Here is a 19288-nt window from a genome sequence, read left to right as displayed (position 1 = left end):
AATAAAAATAAATTTAATAGTTTCCTCAGAATTTCCGGGACTATTTAGCATTCATCCGGGATACGGGACGGTGATTCCAATTCCGGGACAATCCCGGCCAATCCGGGACGGTTGGCAACCCTACCCCTGCCACCTTCTATTAATTTGACATTGCAGTGGCGTAGCGTGAATTCCTGGTGCCTCCCCGCAAAATATTTTAAGGCGCCCCTCCCCCCATATATTCATATTATTTACTTACAGCAAAATAACTTTCAAAATTAATAATTTATACCTTTTTTACGTATCTGTATATGTATATGTATATATATCGATGTGCATTAATAGTTTAATCTAGACGACCAACAAGCAGTGCACAATCTATTTAAAGTAACTGATGGTGAATTTTCCTTAAAAACTGCCCACTTGTTAATGGTGAGAGCGAAAAATTTATAAATTTTATTGGTTTTAATCGTATAATTTTGTTTTATTGAAAAAATATATACAAGAATAAGAGAATTCTCAGCAAATAGGTTGAAGTGGCACTGACGTTCAAAAGATGGAAAAAGACGGCAGTCTTCTAGCCCTATTTGGCATAGATCAATTACACAATAAGGATGAATTCAAAATATGCATAATAATGTATATTAATATATACATATAGTACAAATAGGTTGAAAAATAAGAGAGGTTTTTAAAAAAGTTATTTCAAAAAAATTACGGAACAAATTAAAAAATCAGTGAAAAAGGCGCGCTTCATGGCGCCCCCAGGTCTCGGCGCCCCCCCGCATTGCGGGGTTTGCGGTCGCGGTAGCTACACCACTGTGACATAATTATCTGTGTATACATATGTATGTATGCACATGAAGATATATGTACATACATATGTACAGTGGCGGACTGGCCATACAAGCGAACATGCCCGATGGCATGTGGGCCCCACTATCCGTTAGAAAATATGGGCCCTCAGTAAAATTAAATAACTTTTTAATTTAACTATTTCACGTGTGTAAAAATTTATAGGATATTGCACTTTGGGATCTAGAGTTTGGGTATTTCAACAAAACAAATTTCTTACGATATACACAAACAACTAATGCCTGCTTTAACAGCCCAAGGATAGGTTAACTTTTTTTACTAGGCTCGAAATGTAAGTTTCAACATTTGCGTGGGCCCTTTTACCGGGCCCATTTCCAACCTCAATATTATGCATATACCAATACCTATGTAATAACTACCTACTGAAATAAATATGGGAATAAACAAATTTCCCTGAATAATATAAACTGAATTGCTTAAAACAATTTTGATAGGACGATTCATCATCAACCAGCGATTTAAATTTACTTCATACATACTATGGAGGATGAACGAATGAGACGACTGGCATGTTAATGCACGTGTTTATTATATGACAGCTGAAGACAGAGTGAGTAGCAGCTGTCCGAACCCAGCCGGGTTGGTCCCCACTCGCAGGAAGGCAACCAAACTCGACCATGTCGTATAAGCGAGCCGCCACATCACTCCCCCCCCAGCATCAGCGATACCAAAATTACAAAGAAACAAATTTTACAAAAGAAAAAAAGTTATTGTTACACAAAAAGCAAAAAAATTATTGAGTGGGGAGAAAAAAATTATGTTGACGTGGGTCATCCGCTGTGTACATAGGTGTACCGCCCTGAATGGTCGGTAGATTCGAGGGCGGTGACGTCGCGAGCAGGACGGTGGGTGGTCCGATGGTCGCGCGATGCGATGCTGCGGCGGCGGCGCTCTTCCGAGGCTGATGTCGGTTGGTGGGGCGGCGGGGGCGGCAGGGGCATCGATGTGATTGATGATACTCCGAGCTGGACTGTGAGTCGTTGTGGCTCGTGGAGGTGTTGTAGCGCTACCGCCCGTCTCGGCGTGACGACGCTCGTGGGGACGGACGGGGCCTTGATGATGATGATGATGATGATGGTGCTGAGGTGGTGTGTGATGAATCTTGTGGTGCTGGATGACCGTTCTATGTGTAGTGGATCGCGCATGACTCCACATCCAGCTGTCAAGATCGTCGTCTCATTCGCTCCCCCATTTTTTAAAGCACCTGTCATCGACGTTGGCTGGACGTCGGTAGGTAGGTAGGTAGGTAGGTAGCCGTGTCTGCTCGTTTATTGTCACCCGCGGGCCGCGACGCGCTCTGTTGATGGCGATGGGGGGGGGCGGGTAGCTTCTCCCGCCTGACTCGGCGAGGCAGGGATGAGCGGCATGTTGAAATTGATCGAGGCTGCGTGGCTCGATGTCGGGGGTCACCAGTATGGAGGATGAACGAATGAGACGACTGGCATGTTAATGCACGTGTTTATTATATGACAGCTGAAGACAGAGTGAGTAGCAGCTGTCCGAACCCAGCAGGGTTGGTCCCCACTCGCAGGAAGGCAACCAAACTCGACCATGTCGTATAAGCGAGCCGCCACAATACTTTCAAAATAACATTTGATTATACTTCGACGATATAGTAAGATTTAAATACACAATTTTAAACAGTTTTCGAATATTAAATCTATTCCTAATCTAGACAAATCCATGTATATAGAAACATAGGATAGGGGCCTCCCCAAAATCCTGATTTTCGATTAACATTAATTGAAAATATTATGCATTTTTTGTTTTCAGGGACGTAATTTGGGGGGGCACTCGCCCCCCTAAATTAAGGAATAGTGTGAATTTAGAAAATATTATGGATTTAATGATTAATGAGATACTATGGATCTATGAATGCTGCGTTTATTTCTTATGTACATATGTTACTTTTGGGTAACTAATAAAATAATCGCTGCTATGTGCTTTGAAAAAAAAGATTTTATTATTTGTATGCCATTAGTAACATTCTAAGAAATTGTTCATCCCATGGAGCGAATCGTTAGAAAGGTCCCCTTAACTTTATTTTGTCTCAAAAACAGATGTGTATCGTTTATTTTTCCGAATGTTCGTATATTTTTTGATATAGTGATACATTTTGATGGTCGATTTTTGTTAACCATGTGAAGATTTTTGGAAAAAAATTTTCGCCTGCGGCGCTTTTTTAGCTTTTTACTTTATTATTTTTTCAAAAATAAACTTAATTTTTTCATATTTTATATTTTCCATTTTTATTCCGATATAAAAAAGATTTTTTGAAAAAAAATCCAATTTGACCAATCTTTGCCTGCCCCCCCAAGAAAAAGCTGAAATGACGTCCCTGATTGTTTTCTACCGAAAGTGAAAGCCGCTTTTATGCCGCATTCTTTTATGATGCATTATATGACAAGGATTAAAACGAAATATACAATGTAATTTATGGATCTATTTTGCTTTTGCCATTTTTCTTGTACCTAAATTTGTTTTTTCCCATTTTTGAAAATTTTATTTATTTTTTGCCCTTGATTTTTAGCGTGATGGAAAGAAGAAAATTTTGTTATATGGGGGGGGGGGACAAATTTTTTTAACCCTGGGTGGGGGCCCCCTTTGACTCCTGGCATGCACTGATTTCAGTCCCAGTCCGCCACTGCATATGTACATGCTATTCACTAAAGCAACATACACGCAATAGAAAATAATGATTTGCAATACCTTAATATTAACATGCGTCATGATTGGATTGTCATGAATAAAACTTTTTATACATATTATATTGTACATACATATGTATGCATAAACAACCTGGTTCAAATTAAATCCTATGATTAGATCTAGGTCAAACCTTCATCACATTTTACTTTTGCTTAGTGCAGTGATGGCAAACCTATGACCCGTGTGTCAGACACTGACCCAAGAAAGTATTTTGAATGACCCACGTATTGACGATATAAATCAGGCTGTATAATGAAAGAAAACCCAATGAAACTAATAACGTTGAAGGGGAAATGTACCGGTTTTAACATTTTTAAAGAATTTAATAATACATTTAAAGAAATGGATATCAACTTACGGGAAATTATTTCTGTAAAAACAGACTGTGCTCTCAATATGGTTGGAAAAAAATAATGGTTTTATTCAGCAGCTTAAGCAATTTACTAGATATTCTCTGATTTAATTTCATTGCATACATCAGTGAGTTCTATGTGCGAAGAAAGTTTAAAAACATTTTCCAATGTTATGCCAGTTGTAATAAAAGTCATCAACTTCATAAATGCAAGTGGTCTTCTTAATAAACAAGCACAATTATTATTAGAAGAAATTAGGTGCCAATATTCGGGGATTTTGACGTACAATGTTCGATGGCTCAGCTGCGGTCAAGTTCTCGATTGATTTGTCAATTTATTAGAAGAAATAAAGCTCTTTTTGAACGGAAAAAACGATAATTATGACGAATTTTCAAATATAGATTGGTTAAATGATTTAATGTTCTTAGTGAAGTTTAAATGAAGATTTAATGAAGTTTAAAAGTCAAAAATAATTTTTTTTTTACGAATTTTTTCTCCGTGTTATGTTGCGTTTATTTGGCCAGTTTTTTATTTCACCACATTCGTAAAGATTGGTTTTATATCTCAATTTTCTTTTTATCTAAACGTACTACTAACTCGAGCGGTAATTGCGTTTAGAGAACTGTCGTTCAGTTCCTGTGTGCGTAAACCACATAGCGTTGGTGCAAGCGAGATAGCAAGTCCGATGGTGAACGGTCATCTCGCTCGCCATCTCGCTTACACCAACGCTGCAAATGTGTACGAACGAAAGACTTTCAACGCAAGAGAACGCAATTACCGCTCGTGTTAGTACGTTTAGATAAAAATAAAAATATTGAGATAGAAAACCAATCCTTATAAATGTGGTGAAATAAAAAAACTGGTGAAATAAACGCAACATAACATGGAGAAAAAAATATATTTTTGAGTTAAAATTCGCCAGACAATTAAGTTTAATTAAGTATTTTAAAACAATAAAAAATCACAATCAATAGAAAAAACATCTGATTATTGATTCCAATACTCACTTTGAGCACAACAATACTAAATTTTGAGTTAAAGACCGCAAAAGCCAAAAAACTGTAAAAATCGCGCAGTTTTTTAACCGCTCATATCTTGTAAACGATCACTAACCAACAAATAGCATTATCATATTCGAACTCAGTGGGTCAAACTTAGTAGACTGGTTAGTTTCCGCTCTGGTTACTCAAAAACGTGATTTTTGGTTGCTCAGTGTTATCGATGACTTATAAATGGAATTAACCGAATTTCAAAGCAGCATAGTATGGAAAAATAAAATTGAAAACTCGATTTTCGAAATAGAAGGAAATTTTTCTAAAATTAGTGCAGGTAATAATAATCCGACACTGAAAATTGATAATATGATATTAAACGTGTGGGATTCTTTGCCAGGCAATTATAAATCAACTAAAAAACTTGCAAAAGCTCTTTTAACGATGTTTGGATCCACTTATTCATTTGAAAAACGTTTTTCATCGATAAACTTCATATAAAATATGTACACAGAGAAATAGACTTGGGAATGAATTAACTGCAAAATGCTTTAAACTGATGAATACGGAATACGAACCGAATATTAAGAAACTATTTGAAAATAAACAACAACAGATCTGGCATTGAATACATTTTTTCAATTTAATTATACATAAACCTATCTGTCAAAAAATTTATTAATAAATAAGGTTTCATCATATATTTTTAATATATCTTTTCTTTATTTCTTTACTCCTTGTTCATTCAAATACTCAATACAGAGGCGCTACTAGCCATGTTGTCACACGAGGAAAATTCAAAGTATAAAAATAAAAAGACATCGTAAACGTAATCCATTTTGGAGGATCAACTTTTCTGTTACGAATTATTTGGATTTCAAAATTTATTAGCATTATTTTTACCCCCCCCCCCTTCAAATGACTTCACTGACTCAATGATGGGCTTGTTCTAAAAGAAATAACTAACGAAATTTTACCCACTTCTCAAATAGGTTCGCTATCACTGGCCAATGGCTGCTTGTCTAATGGTTAGTCACCGGAGCCTGAGGGGGCCGTGTATTGTTCAAAGGTTGTAAATTCATTGCTAAAGGTTTGTCGAACAATGGATAGCACTGTGACTATCCTACCTCTACTAATGGTGCGTACGCACCAAGCCAACGAACGGCCCACAGGCCAACTTTTAAAACCAGTAGCGTACAAAATATCGAAATAAAAATTAAATTTTAAAATTGAAATTAAATATCAAAATCAAAACTATTATTATTATATTAAAATTAAATTCAAGTATCAAAATAAAATTATAATCATTATATTAAAATTAAATATTGAAAGTTAAAACAGAACATGCACAATTTAAATAAATTTTCGAAATTGACCTAAAATTAGATCATCAACAATCACATACAGGTAATCCTCGACTTTTGTTTGTCGAAGATGTTTTGACTTACGAAGATACGCACTAAGATCGAAAAAAAATCAAAGAATTATTATTTTTAGTTCCCCGTAATGCGCAGTTACTGAGAATATATCATGTATTAGTATGGGTGATCCAACGATTTTTGCTAACCCGGGGTGTTGTCGGTCACATCAAACGGATTTTTTTATTCTTCAATTGTTTCTCTCGTCGAAATAAATCAAGTAATTAAATCATTTCAGAGGTAAAATTTATCGGATAATGTGTGATTATTAATTTTATTTCGACGAAAGAAAAAAAACCCTTTGACAAATCACCGACATCCGACACCGCGTTTTTTTATGAATTGTTTTTTTTTTATCGATCATCCACGTGGAAATACAGTAACAACTCGCGACGACTTTAACAATATTTTTTTTCGCTCGTAATCAGAGAAATTATAATATTTCTCTGGTTTTAAATGCGGTATCGTCGTAATTCAAAACATTGTTGTAATTCAAAACATTAACGATGATCTAATTTTAGCTCAATCTCGCTCTTTAGCTTGATTTTGATATTTAATTTCAATTTTAAAATTTAATTTTTATTTCGTTATTTTTCGCAGTTACTGAGAATATATTATCCGATAAATTTTACCTCTGAAATGATTTAATTACTTGATTAATTTCGACGAGAGAAACAATTGAAGAATAAAAAAATCCGTTTCATGTGACCGACAACACCCCGGGTTAGCAAAAATCGTTGGATCACCCATACTAATACATGATATATTCTCAGTACCTGTGCTTTACGGAGAAATAAAAATAATAATTCTTTGATTTTTTTTCGATCTTAGTGCGTATCTTCGTAAGTCAAAACATCTTAAGTCGAGGATTACCTATGTGATTGTTGATGATCTAATTTTAGGGCAATCTCGAAAATTTATTTGAATTGTGCATGTTCTGTTTTAACTTTCAATATTTAATTTTAATTTTAATATAATGATTATAATTTTATTTTGATACTTGAATTTAATTTTAATATAATAATAATAGTTTTAATTTTGATATTTAATTTCAATTTTTAAATTTCATTTTTATTTCGATATTTTGCACGCTACTGGTTTTAAAAGTTGGCCTGTGGGCCGTTCGTTGGCTTAGTGCGTACGCACCATAATATATAATTTAGAAAGAGAATTTACATATATGTATGTATGTATGTATGCATATATGTATGTAGATAACCTTCGTTCGTAGACGACAAATTCGATTTATTATTTTTCTCGACAAATTCCATTCGATTTCTTACATACCTATTCTTAGCTTGCAAACGATTTGGTCGTGAGACAATATATATGTTTGTTTGTTCGTGACATTCAATTTAATAAAAAAAACAAATGAGAATTCAAATAAATTTATATAAAATAAAACTATTTAAGTATTGAATTGACTAGGAATACAAATTATTCAATAAAATTAAAATTAAATTTTGTTTGAAAACTATTTACGCACCACCTAAAATTATACAATAGAAAGGTTAATTCATTAAACGCTACATTTAAATCTAATATATAACTTCGAAAGAGACTTTGTATGTAAGTAAATATTGTTGGTTGGAAAATGGTAGGGAACTTCGATAATAAGTCAAAATTTCCATGACGACACGGGGATGGGGGACGGGGGGCGCTGGGGGCGAAGGGCGTCGGGGGAGCCACCGAATTCTGATATAATACATCTAATATATAATTTCGAAAGAGACTTTGTAAGTTCGCAACTATAGTTGGTTGGAAATCGAAAACATGTCAGTTTCTATGACGATTCGATTGGTTGAATACATTTTTTTTTTCGATTCAAATAAATTTAATAAAAAAAACAAATGAATATATATATGTTCTATTAGATTCGCCATGTCTAAGCTGTTTATATTACAAATACCGATATGAGCGAAGCCGGGTAAAACAACTAGATTAATATATTTACGAAAATAACAGGAACGTGTATGAATGGTTTGGCCTAAAAACAACGAGTATAAACTTTTAATGATAATAATTAATAAGAGAAGGTCGATTTTTATGAGCTAGTTCACCTTATAAAAGTAAAATAATAACACCAAAAAGTTGACCAGTTGCATCATGGTAAGTAACATTCAATCTTTAGTTTCTTTATTGTTGAATTTCATATTATTGACAAATTTTTCAGTGAGTAGAGCATATTCAATATGTAGATTTGTTTATAGTGTTTGGGTTATTTAGCAATCAAGCTCAAATTATGACAAATAACTTTTATAACAATTTAAGCATCAGTTGAAATATTCTTTATTTATGAAAAATGGTTGAATGCACCTGTAACTGCCAATTATATTATACCTTTGTATATGAAACATGTGTCCGAAATATTTCTTATAAGAACCCAGCAATATTTAGACTGTGATTCGTTTTATTTTGAATCTTGTTCAAGGTGTATCCAAAAATGATTCGCAACTCTATTACTACTTTCTCGATAGTAAGTTTGAATATTTATTTATTTAATTTTAATAAGAATTTATAATAGTTTTTCCAAGTATGTACGTGTTTTATTTTTATTTTTAATTCGTCTTGTTAAACACTAATTTTAGATTTTTTTTTACAGTTTTTTCCCTTTTCCGTTATTACTATTATTTTAGCTTTTCTTTAATTTCTGTTCTATATTTCCTATGTAAAGTTCTTGGGGCTATCAGCTATACCATCTCGCCCAATTATATTACATATTATAAATAAAAATATTTGTTTTTGTTGTAAATAAATATTAAATACTAGACTAACTGTTTAAATTCTTATATAGAAATAATGAATTTATTATTTTTTTTTCAAATTCTGTTAGGTCTTCATTGGAATTTACTTATCTACTAATGTCTATGGTTACGGTTATGAAGATTACTGTCCAACACCGTGTGATGGTATATCTATGCAGTAAGTAGACATATTTAAATTTTAAATTTTAAAACCAACCGTCATATCCACCTAGTAAATAAATGTTATTTTGAGTGATGGCAATATACGAGCAATATACCTAAATAGAGAATTACGTATAGAGAATGCAGTAGAAGTTGACTACTTTTAGAAACGATATTATAATTTGTCATGTCGGTAAATGTCTCATTTAATATACATAATTAAATAGATACATTGGCATATACATTTTTACTTAAATTTTTGATTCTTCAGTCTCCAAGTGAAATGGAAGATAATAAGCCTACTACCAAAATTGACAATGATAATGATGTTATAATTTGTGACGAATCATCAGATAACGTATTGTTACCACCGAATTCTTCAGTTTCTCGTGGATCTCCAACATGGCCGTCTACAAAAAGAAAGGTGAAAAAGAAACGAACTGAAAGTTTGTTGCAGCAAGCTGCGAAGAGATTAATAGTGGATAATAAAATAGACAGAGACGAGTTTAATATTTTTGGAGAATATGTAGCTAGTGAATTGCGAATGTTGAATACTGATAAATATTTGCAAATGAGGTTGAAAAATTTGATACAAAGATCGATTTTGGACATCTCTTGTGCATATACTGCTCAGATTACACCAAAATTATTGTCGCCATTACCGGCAACATCATCGTCGACTTCAAATGAGCTAGTTACAGATCCAGCATGCACTGAATACGCAAAATCAAAATATCATAATTTCAGTTAGAGTGCTATTTTTTTTTTTTGACGCAGATAATTAATTGAAAAATAAATTTGTTTTAATTTCCATTTTATATTATTATTTAAATTGATTTGTAATGTTAACAAAAATAAATTATTTATGATATTTTCATATTCTTCATACGACATTCTTTTTTACATATTTTCCGTTAACCTTTTCCACTTTGAAATTTCTTCCTGGGATTTATAACTTGTTACAGAGTAAAGGTAATTAATGTGCAGAGGTGTTCCAGTTTTGTTATCTTCAATTTGTCCAGATCATCGTTAAGACAATCAACATTTTTAAGATCGTCCCTTAGCCCATTTTTTGAATAGTTTACATTTTGCTAATGTTTAAGTGGCCCTGAATCTTTGCATTATTTTTAAGTGTTTTATATTTATTTATGTCTACGTTTTTTTCATAACTACGCAAACACGACTAAATTAATTAAATATTAACTGTATATTTATTTTCATGACCCTTATATATATATATATATATATATATATATATATATATATATATATATATATATATATATATATACACATAAATAAACTATGTATGCTTAAAAACGTATTATAAATATTTGCCGTTTTTTTCCTATTAACTTTTATTGTGATTACAATTGTTTCAGAGAAAGTTTAAAGAATTTATGGAACTTGTCTCCACATTTGCCACCACTTGCAGAAAAATTTAAACACACCTTGTTGGATCTTGTCGATATTGTACCACAAACACAACTTTCAGTTTTAATGGGACAATCTTTATGGGCACTAGATAGACTAACTGGCTTTAATCCTGAAATTTCATTGTCCTGTACATATGCAAATGTAAGTTTAGCATTAACTAAAAATTACATATTCAATTCACTATTTTTTGTTTTATTTTAATGCTTATCGTTATTTCCAGTTGATTAAACAAACATACGCTAGCGAAAATGGACATGGGAATATAAATGAATATAACCAAGCTGTTAAAGAGTATGGAGATCTTGCATTGGCAGCATGTGAAAATTCAATTTCAATCGGTCTAAGTGCTTCTGGGTGTCCTGTGCAAGCTCAAAAATATGTAATTTTCAACTTTATGCATTTTCTCCATTTTTACATATATTGAATTAACATTAAGTATTATTTTTTGTAATTTTATTATAGATTCAACCAACGATAGAATGTCCTATAGAAAGCTATGTTTTCGAGTATGTAAACCATGTAGACATACCTTATAAGTTGAAACTTGTAATTATTGAGATGCTGCAATCTACAGATGAAGATGAACGTGCCATAGCGTTGGCTGCAGTGGCTACAGCAACAAAATCCAGTGCTGAATTCTTCAAGAGACTCTTCAAGCAACCCGAATTGCAAAATGTAAATTTCTCAGTTGTTTATTATTTTAGATTAATAAATTTAAAGAATTTAAAATCTAAAACTGGGACAATCTCTGGTATTCTAGTATTGTCTCAGTTTCCTACCTCTTGTCCCGGCGTCCCTAGGGAACTTTTCTGAACAGTCAACAATTTCAGATAAATTGCATGCTGATCATGAAATCTCTAATTTTTCAGAAATATGATTACGAAATTCCAATAGATATATAATATAATTTAAGCTGTGGCGGCTGGTCTATATGGGCTGCAGGCCTCCCAGTATAGTACAAATCATTCTATTTTTGCCGTCCATATGGACTGCAGGGCTGCAGACCTCCCAGTATAGTACATATTCATGTTATTTTTTTCTGCATTTGATCACCGGTGTGGTCAACGAGCTACTACAGCCCGATTAATATCTGCAGCCCCCCCTCCCTCTATGAGTTCTCACGAGCCGCCACTGAATTTGAGTATCCCGGTTTAGATGTCAATAAATCGGGTAACTCTAATTATGTATATAACATATTGTTACTTTTAAAGCATTTGTTATAACGGTTCGGACTCCAGAGGTCCGCACGAGACGAGAGTTGGATCGGGCATTCATACATTAGTTATTGACTGACTGTTCATCTGCTATTGTCTCGTTACTTTCGGATCTGTCTTGAATGTTCCGACAAGTTTCGATGTGTCCAGACTTGTCTCCACTTATCTAGCCGTTACATATGTATATGTATATAAACAAATATTTTTTTTAGACTTACATATGTATATGATAGGCACTCTACATTTAAACTTAGACATTGGCATGTTTATTCTTTTTTTAAATTTATTTGTCTTTATTATTTAGAAAATACTCTTAAAAATACTAATAAAATGTTTGATTTCAGGCTTTGAAAATGAAAGGCTGTAATGAGCCGATTTCACCTCACTGCTGTCAAGATCGTGAAATTCAACTATCCACCAATATTATCAATTTGAAAAATTCTGTTGAGCATCAAATTAGTTGTTTAACTTCTTAAATGATAATTATAATTTATGAAACTCTGCAATCTTTTTTAATAAAACTTTTTAAAATTAGTTTACAGTCCCGTTTATGTGACAACTGTCCCGTTTATTATGATTTCATAGGATAACCACTTTCTTACAACGTTATTTGATGTAATTATTACCAATTAATTTATTTTTACAACAATCGTTATCTTATATTCATACTGAATATTTTCTTTGTTTTTAAATCATCGATACAAAAGGCAAAAAACAAAATGCTTTTCTTTTGGAAGCACTAGGTGATTTTTTGTAATAAATAAACTATGTAGGTGTTTGTCTGACAAAAACGCCTGGGGAAAGCACTTATCTTAAGTGATACTCTATTAAAATGTTCTACTAATTAAAAAATCATTCTATGTATAATATAGACAATGTTATATTATAAGATATGAGCAAAACAATTATGTATAAATAAGACTAAGGTGTTCAATGTTTTTTTAAATAAATTTTTGATTTCAACTGATGATGACAATTACCTTGGAAATCGCATAGCTCACAAAAGTTTTATTAAAAGTTAATTATTTGCACACATCAGTTCACTATGTGCACATGCACATACCTCATATGTAAAGCCCGGACCCAGAAGGTGCCGCGTATTGTTCAAATGTTGTAAATGCATTGTTAAAGGTTTGCCGAACCTTTTTTACAAAGGATTTACAACAATGGAACAATGAGCGGCCCCTTGGCTATCCGACCTCTACTCATATGTATGTGCTCCCTGCGCTGCAAACGATTGTAAACCAAGCGGGTGCATGCTCATTTCGCTGCATGCTCATTGCATACTTTTGGAAATATGAAAGAAAATATAAAGGAAGAAACACAAATATAAAAAAAAGGAATACAACCTTCCTCGAACAAAAGTCGGGTTGGGATCTTTCGCTTTGTGACTGCAGAAAGGACAGAAGTCGGGTTGGGATCTTTCCCTGAGGGTTCGTAGACAGTGTAAAGTGTATTGCCGCAGAGCAAACCCAAAGAAAAAAAAATGATATGAAAGAAAAGGGGAAACAAATATGACATGACATTGCTGAAGGGCAGATATGTACATGTGAATTTCATGGATCATTCGGAAATTCATATGAAATGTGATGAATTTTAAGTATTCTTTCTTAAAAAATGGCGACCTACCGTCTATTGTCACCATTATCTATTTGTTATATGAAATTATGAATTATGATGATAATTAGATAAAATGGAATATGATAATCATCATTTAATTAAAATCTAACTAATCGGCAAATCGAGTCAATTTTTTTTAATTGAATGACGATTTTTCAATTACATAGTTTAAGGAATATTCATAACTATTTTATATTATAATATATATTTGTACGTATGTATGTATGTACATATACATACATATAATACATACAATACTTAAATTTTATTTTACACAGATATACATATGTATAGCAGGTAGTACATATGTATACCAGGAAGGCCTAACAGGTAGACCCCAATGCACCTTCCTAGACAATTAATGACAAACATTGCAGCATTTTTATTACATAAATCGCTGTATTTCGAGGGGTCTACCTCACGGGCCCGAAAGTGAAACGCCCGAAAACGCAAATATCGGAAGGCAATGATCGAAAATCGAAAGATCAAAAAAAAGGGTGCATGGTAAACGGTACTATGTATATATAATATATATGAGTGGCATGCGGTGAAATTATCTCTCTTTTTGTCATACAGCCTTGTTTAATGTGCGCGCGCAGAATACGGGAGGTACGTGAGTATGTACCGTTTACCATGCACCCTTTTTTTGATCTTTCGACTTAAGATCTTTCGATTTTCGATCTTTGCCTTCCGATATTTGCGTTTTCGGTAACTTCACATTCCGGACCGTCACGGAGACCGGTATGTACATATATACTTTAAGAGGGCTGGACACCAGTGACTTGTCCATACAAACGTATTACACTTCTCCCTTCCTCAATTATGGCACTAGAGAAATTATTTTTTAATATGCTATGGATTATCCACCATTGGCATGCATCTGTGCTTTTATTACTTTATCTATGCTTTTTATGGTTCGGTGATTACTGGTCACAAATTACTCGTCACAAAGTCACTAAAATCTCTATAACGGAACATCTGGCAGCCGAAAAGTCCATCATACTAACGATAACTATCATAGTAACGAGAACTTGAGTGCCAAATATTGTGTATTCGCGATTTTCATGGCAAAAATTGTCTTTGTGACCACCCCAATGTGACGAATAGTCCAATTACCGCTTTTTATAGGAGCTAGGAGCCGCCAAACATCTATAAAATCGCCTCTTTTTTACACCCACGAAAAGAGTCCAGCGTGCTTATTTTGCGGTCGATTTAAAAAAAAATACGCACATAGTTACATAGAAAATATCTTTCTCATACCGATGATGAATTTTTTTTAAAAATTGGTCCAGTTTCGGAGGAGAAAATTGGAGAATACGAAACCTTGATTTTGTCGATTTAAAATACGTATTATATGGTCGAAGCGCAACTGTCGCATTCACTCAATATATATACATACAATCAATATATACATTCACTCAATATATATGTCGAAGAAAGGAAAGGCACAAAATTAAGGTTTCGGGTGTACAGCCCTCTTAAGAGAGTACAATTTATCAGTGAAATATGTAATTTTCACTATTCACAAATTCTCTGACACTTTGTTTGTTATACATATAATATATGGTGAAATGCATTTGCATGCATTTGTATGCATTTGAAAATTTTAAATAATTTATATTTTATATTGTACGATTTAAAGTCACTGAAGTTTTTCGAATAGCATACATATATAAATGACTTTGTTGACAAGAAATTAGTTGCAAATTGTTACAACAGTAAATCTTTAAACAATGAAAACCAAGATCACCTCTGTAAGTATACATTATACATATCTCAATTAATATTTATTCTTTATTTTCTGCTGAAAACATATTTATTTTATTTGTTATTTTGTAGGTTTTGCTGCTATTAGTGCTATTACTTAATAATTCTGCAAGTGATCCAATTTGTCCGCTAAGTTGTGAAAATATTCCAGAAAAGTAAGTGTTTAAAAGCATGTGATTTTTAAATGTTCGATAATGTAATGGAGTCAATAATTTTCTTTAATTTATGGAAATTAAACGTTGTCTATTGACTTTCGTAATTTTCTAGACAAATTCTAAGAAACCTGTGGAAATTAAATAAAAATTTATCATCACTGATGATAGAATACCAAACGGATTTAATAAAATTGCTTTCAACGTGTTCTGAATTTGATGGAATTGTTATGGGGCAATCTTTGTTAGCAGTCGATAAACTTACTGGTTTTCAGCCAGATATTTCAGCAAATTGTGTTTATAGTAATGTGAGAATAATTACTTTTTTTTTCAATTAAAAAATATATTATAAGGTTAATTAATTAAATCTTTTCAATTTTACTTAAGTTAATAAAACAATCGCAAATGATGGAATCTGGAACCGGGAACCCAAGTAATTACAACCAAGCTGTATTAGACTTTCAACAATTAGCGTTGGCTGCTTGCGATAATTCTGTTAGAGTTGGTTTAATTGCGGCTGGATGTCCTGTAGGTAGAGCTCAGGTAAATAAATGATCTAACTTAAGAGCTAAATTATCATAAAATATTAATATTATTAGCTACATCATCATTATACATAAAAATAAATTTTTGTTTTTATATAAACACATACATTATGTATGTTAGACTGCTATGCAATTACACAGATTTCAATATATGTATTTATAACCCTCAAATTTGCCATACTATCTCACAATATCGTAACTTAAACCGTAGATGGGTTTTGGAAGTGTTCGGTGCTCAGTGTCAAATGGCTTCCATACAAATACGCCTGGGCAATGCTATAATTGTATTTACTTCCTGTATAATTCCACAATTTTCAGCATTATTGTTTTTTTTTAGATTTTTGTTTCTGAGTCGTGCCCAATTGATAGTTCAGTAGAAGATTATTTAAAAAATAGTGCCAAGTTTCCGGAAACTTCGAAAAACTGGATAAGTAAATTAATCAAATCTACGAACACAAATGAAAGAGCCATCGGACTATCTGCAGTTGCTACTTTAACTACTCCTATAGCAAAGTTTTTCTCTGATCTTTATGAGAAAAACGAGTTTGTTAATGTAAGTGAATTTTATAATTAGAATTTAAATATTTTATTTTTGATATTTACCAAAATTGTGTAAAAACATTACAGGCTGTGAGTCTAAAGGGTTGCAATCAAAAAATACCAGCTGAATGTTGTCGGATTCGTGGATTTCAACTAAGAAGTACTATGGATGCTTTGAAAATTGCAGTGCAAGCTGAAACGCAAAAAATACTCGAAACATGATTTACTATATTTTAAATGTTTTTACAGTACATATTTACATATATGTATTTAAAGTAACCACGTCATTATAAATATTCTGTCCTATTTCTATCTTACATGTTAATTACATGATTATTTTTAAAATGCCGGAACTGACTTATTGTCAAACTTTTTACTTCAGAAAATTGAGTTTGGTGCAAACCATCGAAAAGCGCCAGACAGATTGAACCACAGATTAACTGGATGGCTGCTTTAAACGCAACTCTCGACTTCACGAATGAAAAATTGCACATCAGATGACGAGTAACCTTTCGATATGCACAGATGCAATTATTAAAATGTTAATTATTAAAATTGAGTTGGATCTTGGATCTGGCGAGTTTTAAATAATTTAATAAGGAAAAAATCGGAAAAGTATCAGAAGCACAGAACGTCAAACATAGAAACTGTTCCTACTAATGGAAAATATGGGCCCTCAGTAAAATTAAATAACTTTTTATATTTCACGTGTAAAAATTTATAGGACTTTGGGACCTAAAGTTTGGGTATTTCAACAAAATAAATTTCTTACGATATACACAAACAACTAATACCTGCTTTAACAGCCCAAGGATCGGTTAACTTTTTTTATTAGGCTAGAAATGTAAATTGCGAGGGCCCTTTTGTCGGTCCCATTTCCAACCTCAATATTATGTATGTATATACCAATACCTATGTAACAACTACCTACTGAAATAAAAATGGGAATAAACGAATTTCCGTGAATAATATAAACTGAATTGCTTAAAACAATTTCGATAGGAAGATTCATCATCAACCAGCGATTTAAATTTATTTCATACTTTCAAAATAACATTTGATTATGCTTCGACGATATAGTATGATTTAAACACACAATTTTAAACAGTTTCCGAATATAAAATCTATTCCTAATCTAGACACATCCATGTATATAGAAATATAGGATAGGGGCCCCCTCCCCAAAATCCCGATTTTCGATTAACATTAATTGAAAATATTATGCATTGTTTTCAGGGACGTAATTTGGGGGGGGGCATAGGGGGGCACTCGCCCCCCTAAATTAAGGAATGGTGTGAATTTAGAAAATATTATGAATTTAATGATTAATAAGATACTATGGATCTATGAATGCTACGTTTATTTCTTATGAATGTTACTTTTGGGTAACTAATAAAATAATCGCTGCTATGTGCTTTGAAAAAAAATTATTATTTCGAAGCAAGTATATTTTGGTTTTTCAGTGGTATGCCTTGGGTAAAATTCTTAGAAATTGTTCATCCTATGGAGCGAATCGTTAGAAAAGTCCCCTTTACTTCATTTTGTCTCAAAAACAGATGTGTAACGTTTATTTTTCCGAAAGTTCGTATATTTTTTGTTTTCAAGAATGGTTTTAAATTAATATTTTACTCAATTGGTTCAATCACAAATGATTTTATTTCTCGAATTTTTATTTTATTTGCAGACGTCCATTCTCTCACAAAACAACGAATGAGATGAATTTAAACTTCATGTGTAACGAATTCGGTCCAAAAAAAGTTTTAGTTATTTAATAAAATTGCTTTCTGACCAAAACTTTATCAAATTTAGTACATAAAGAATACAAATAACATACAAATACAAGAATACAAGAATACAAATACAGTAAACGTGATCAGTGATCGATTCTGAGTTCAAATTTTCGCATGATCACAAAATTTTATCTATTGTTATTACGTACATATGTACATAGATAAAGTGAAAAGACAGTCGGTAGAAATTAAGTTAATTGATAGTTTTTTGGTGACTCAGTTAGATGGTCGATTTTTGTTGACCATGTGAAGATTTTTGGAAAAAAATTTTTTTCTTTTTTTTCGCTTTTTTCTCTGTTTATATATATTATTTTTTCAAAAATAAACTTATTTTTTTCATATTATATAACTCAATAAGGTGTATGCAAAGAAAAAAGTATATCCATTTTTATTCTGATATAAGCAAGATTTTTTGAAAATTTTTCAATTTGACCAATATTTGCCTGCCCCCCACCCCCCCTCAAGAAAAAGCTGAAATGACGTCCCCAATTGTTTTCTACCGCAAGTAAAAGCCGCTTTTATGCCGCATTCTATGCATTCTATAATATTTACCTAGGACAAGGGTTAAAACGAAATATACAATGTAATTTATGGATCTATTTTGCTTTTGCCATTTTTCTTGTACCTAAATTTGTTTTTTCCCATTTTTGAAAATTTTATTTATTTTTTGCCCTTGATTTTTAGCGTGATGGAAAGAAGAAAATTTTGTTATATGGGGGGGGGGGACAAATTTTTTTAACCCTGGGTGGGGGCCCCCTTTGACTCCTGGCATGCACTGATTTCAGTCCCAGTCCGCCACTGATCAGGTGAGTACTTAAGTACAAGTAAGGGCGTTCCGTGGCCATAGATAAATAGGGTGGCACATTTCGAGGGTTGGCAAACCAAGGAAGATAAAATTATATTCCGTTTTTATTTTATTATAAATAAATTATCATTTATAAATAGACCAATTACAATTATTTGTATTATATTATTAGATAAACTATCCTG

General features: G+C 32.5%; 2 protein-coding genes across 2 annotated transcripts; both read left to right on the top strand.

Moving 5' to 3' along the window:
• Positions 1 to 8385: 8385 nt before the first annotated feature.
• LOC143912874 (uncharacterized) lies at positions 8386 to 12876 on the top strand. The gene is made up of 7 exons (XM_077432316.1): positions 8386 to 8436; positions 8759 to 8803; positions 9161 to 9249; positions 10616 to 10811; positions 10891 to 11049; positions 11133 to 11345; positions 12229 to 12876. Exons 1-7 carry the CDS (start codon positions 8434 to 8436, stop codon positions 12358 to 12360), a joined length of 837 nt encoding a protein of 278 aa, XP_077288442.1. The 5' UTR covers positions 8386 to 8433; the 3' UTR covers positions 12361 to 12876.
• A 2361-nt stretch (positions 12877 to 15237) lies between these two features.
• LOC143917096 (uncharacterized) lies at positions 15238 to 16783 on the top strand. Its single transcript, XM_077438490.1, has 6 exons — positions 15238 to 15258; positions 15344 to 15426; positions 15539 to 15731; positions 15811 to 15966; positions 16306 to 16521; positions 16596 to 16783. The coding sequence occupies exons 1-6, from the start codon at positions 15238 to 15240 to the stop codon at positions 16728 to 16730; spliced, it is 804 nt and encodes a 267-aa protein (XP_077294616.1). The 3' UTR covers positions 16731 to 16783.
• The last annotated feature ends 2505 nt before the right edge of the window (positions 16784 to 19288 follow it).

The sequence above is a fragment of the Arctopsyche grandis genome, chromosome 1, assembly GCF_051622035.1.
Source record: "Arctopsyche grandis isolate Sample6627 chromosome 1, ASM5162203v2, whole genome shotgun sequence".
In the NCBI taxonomy this organism is placed as follows: Eukaryota; Metazoa; Arthropoda; class Insecta; order Trichoptera; family Hydropsychidae; genus Arctopsyche; species Arctopsyche grandis.
The sequence above is the reverse complement of the archived record's forward strand: the minus strand, read 5'-3'. Positions and strand labels throughout refer to the sequence as shown.

Excerpts from the sequence above, each read along its gene's own strand:
- LOC143912874 (XM_077432316.1), top strand. Across the intron at positions 10,812-10,890 it reads TGTCCTGTACATATGCAAAT|TTGATTAAACAAACATACGC; the intron begins GTAAGTTTAGCA and ends CGTTATTTCCAG. Across the intron at positions 11,346-12,228 it reads AGCAACCCGAATTGCAAAAT|GCTTTGAAAATGAAAGGCTG; the intron begins GTAAATTTCTCA and ends GTTTGATTTCAG.
- LOC143917096 (XM_077438490.1), top strand. The coding sequence starts at position 15,238 with ATGAAAACCAAGATCACCTCT. Across the intron at positions 15,259-15,343 it reads TGAAAACCAAGATCACCTCT|GTTTTGCTGCTATTAGTGCT; the intron begins GTAAGTATACAT and ends GTTATTTTGTAG. Across the intron at positions 15,967-16,305 it reads GTCCTGTAGGTAGAGCTCAG|ATTTTTGTTTCTGAGTCGTG; the intron begins GTAAATAAATGA and ends GTTTTTTTTTAG.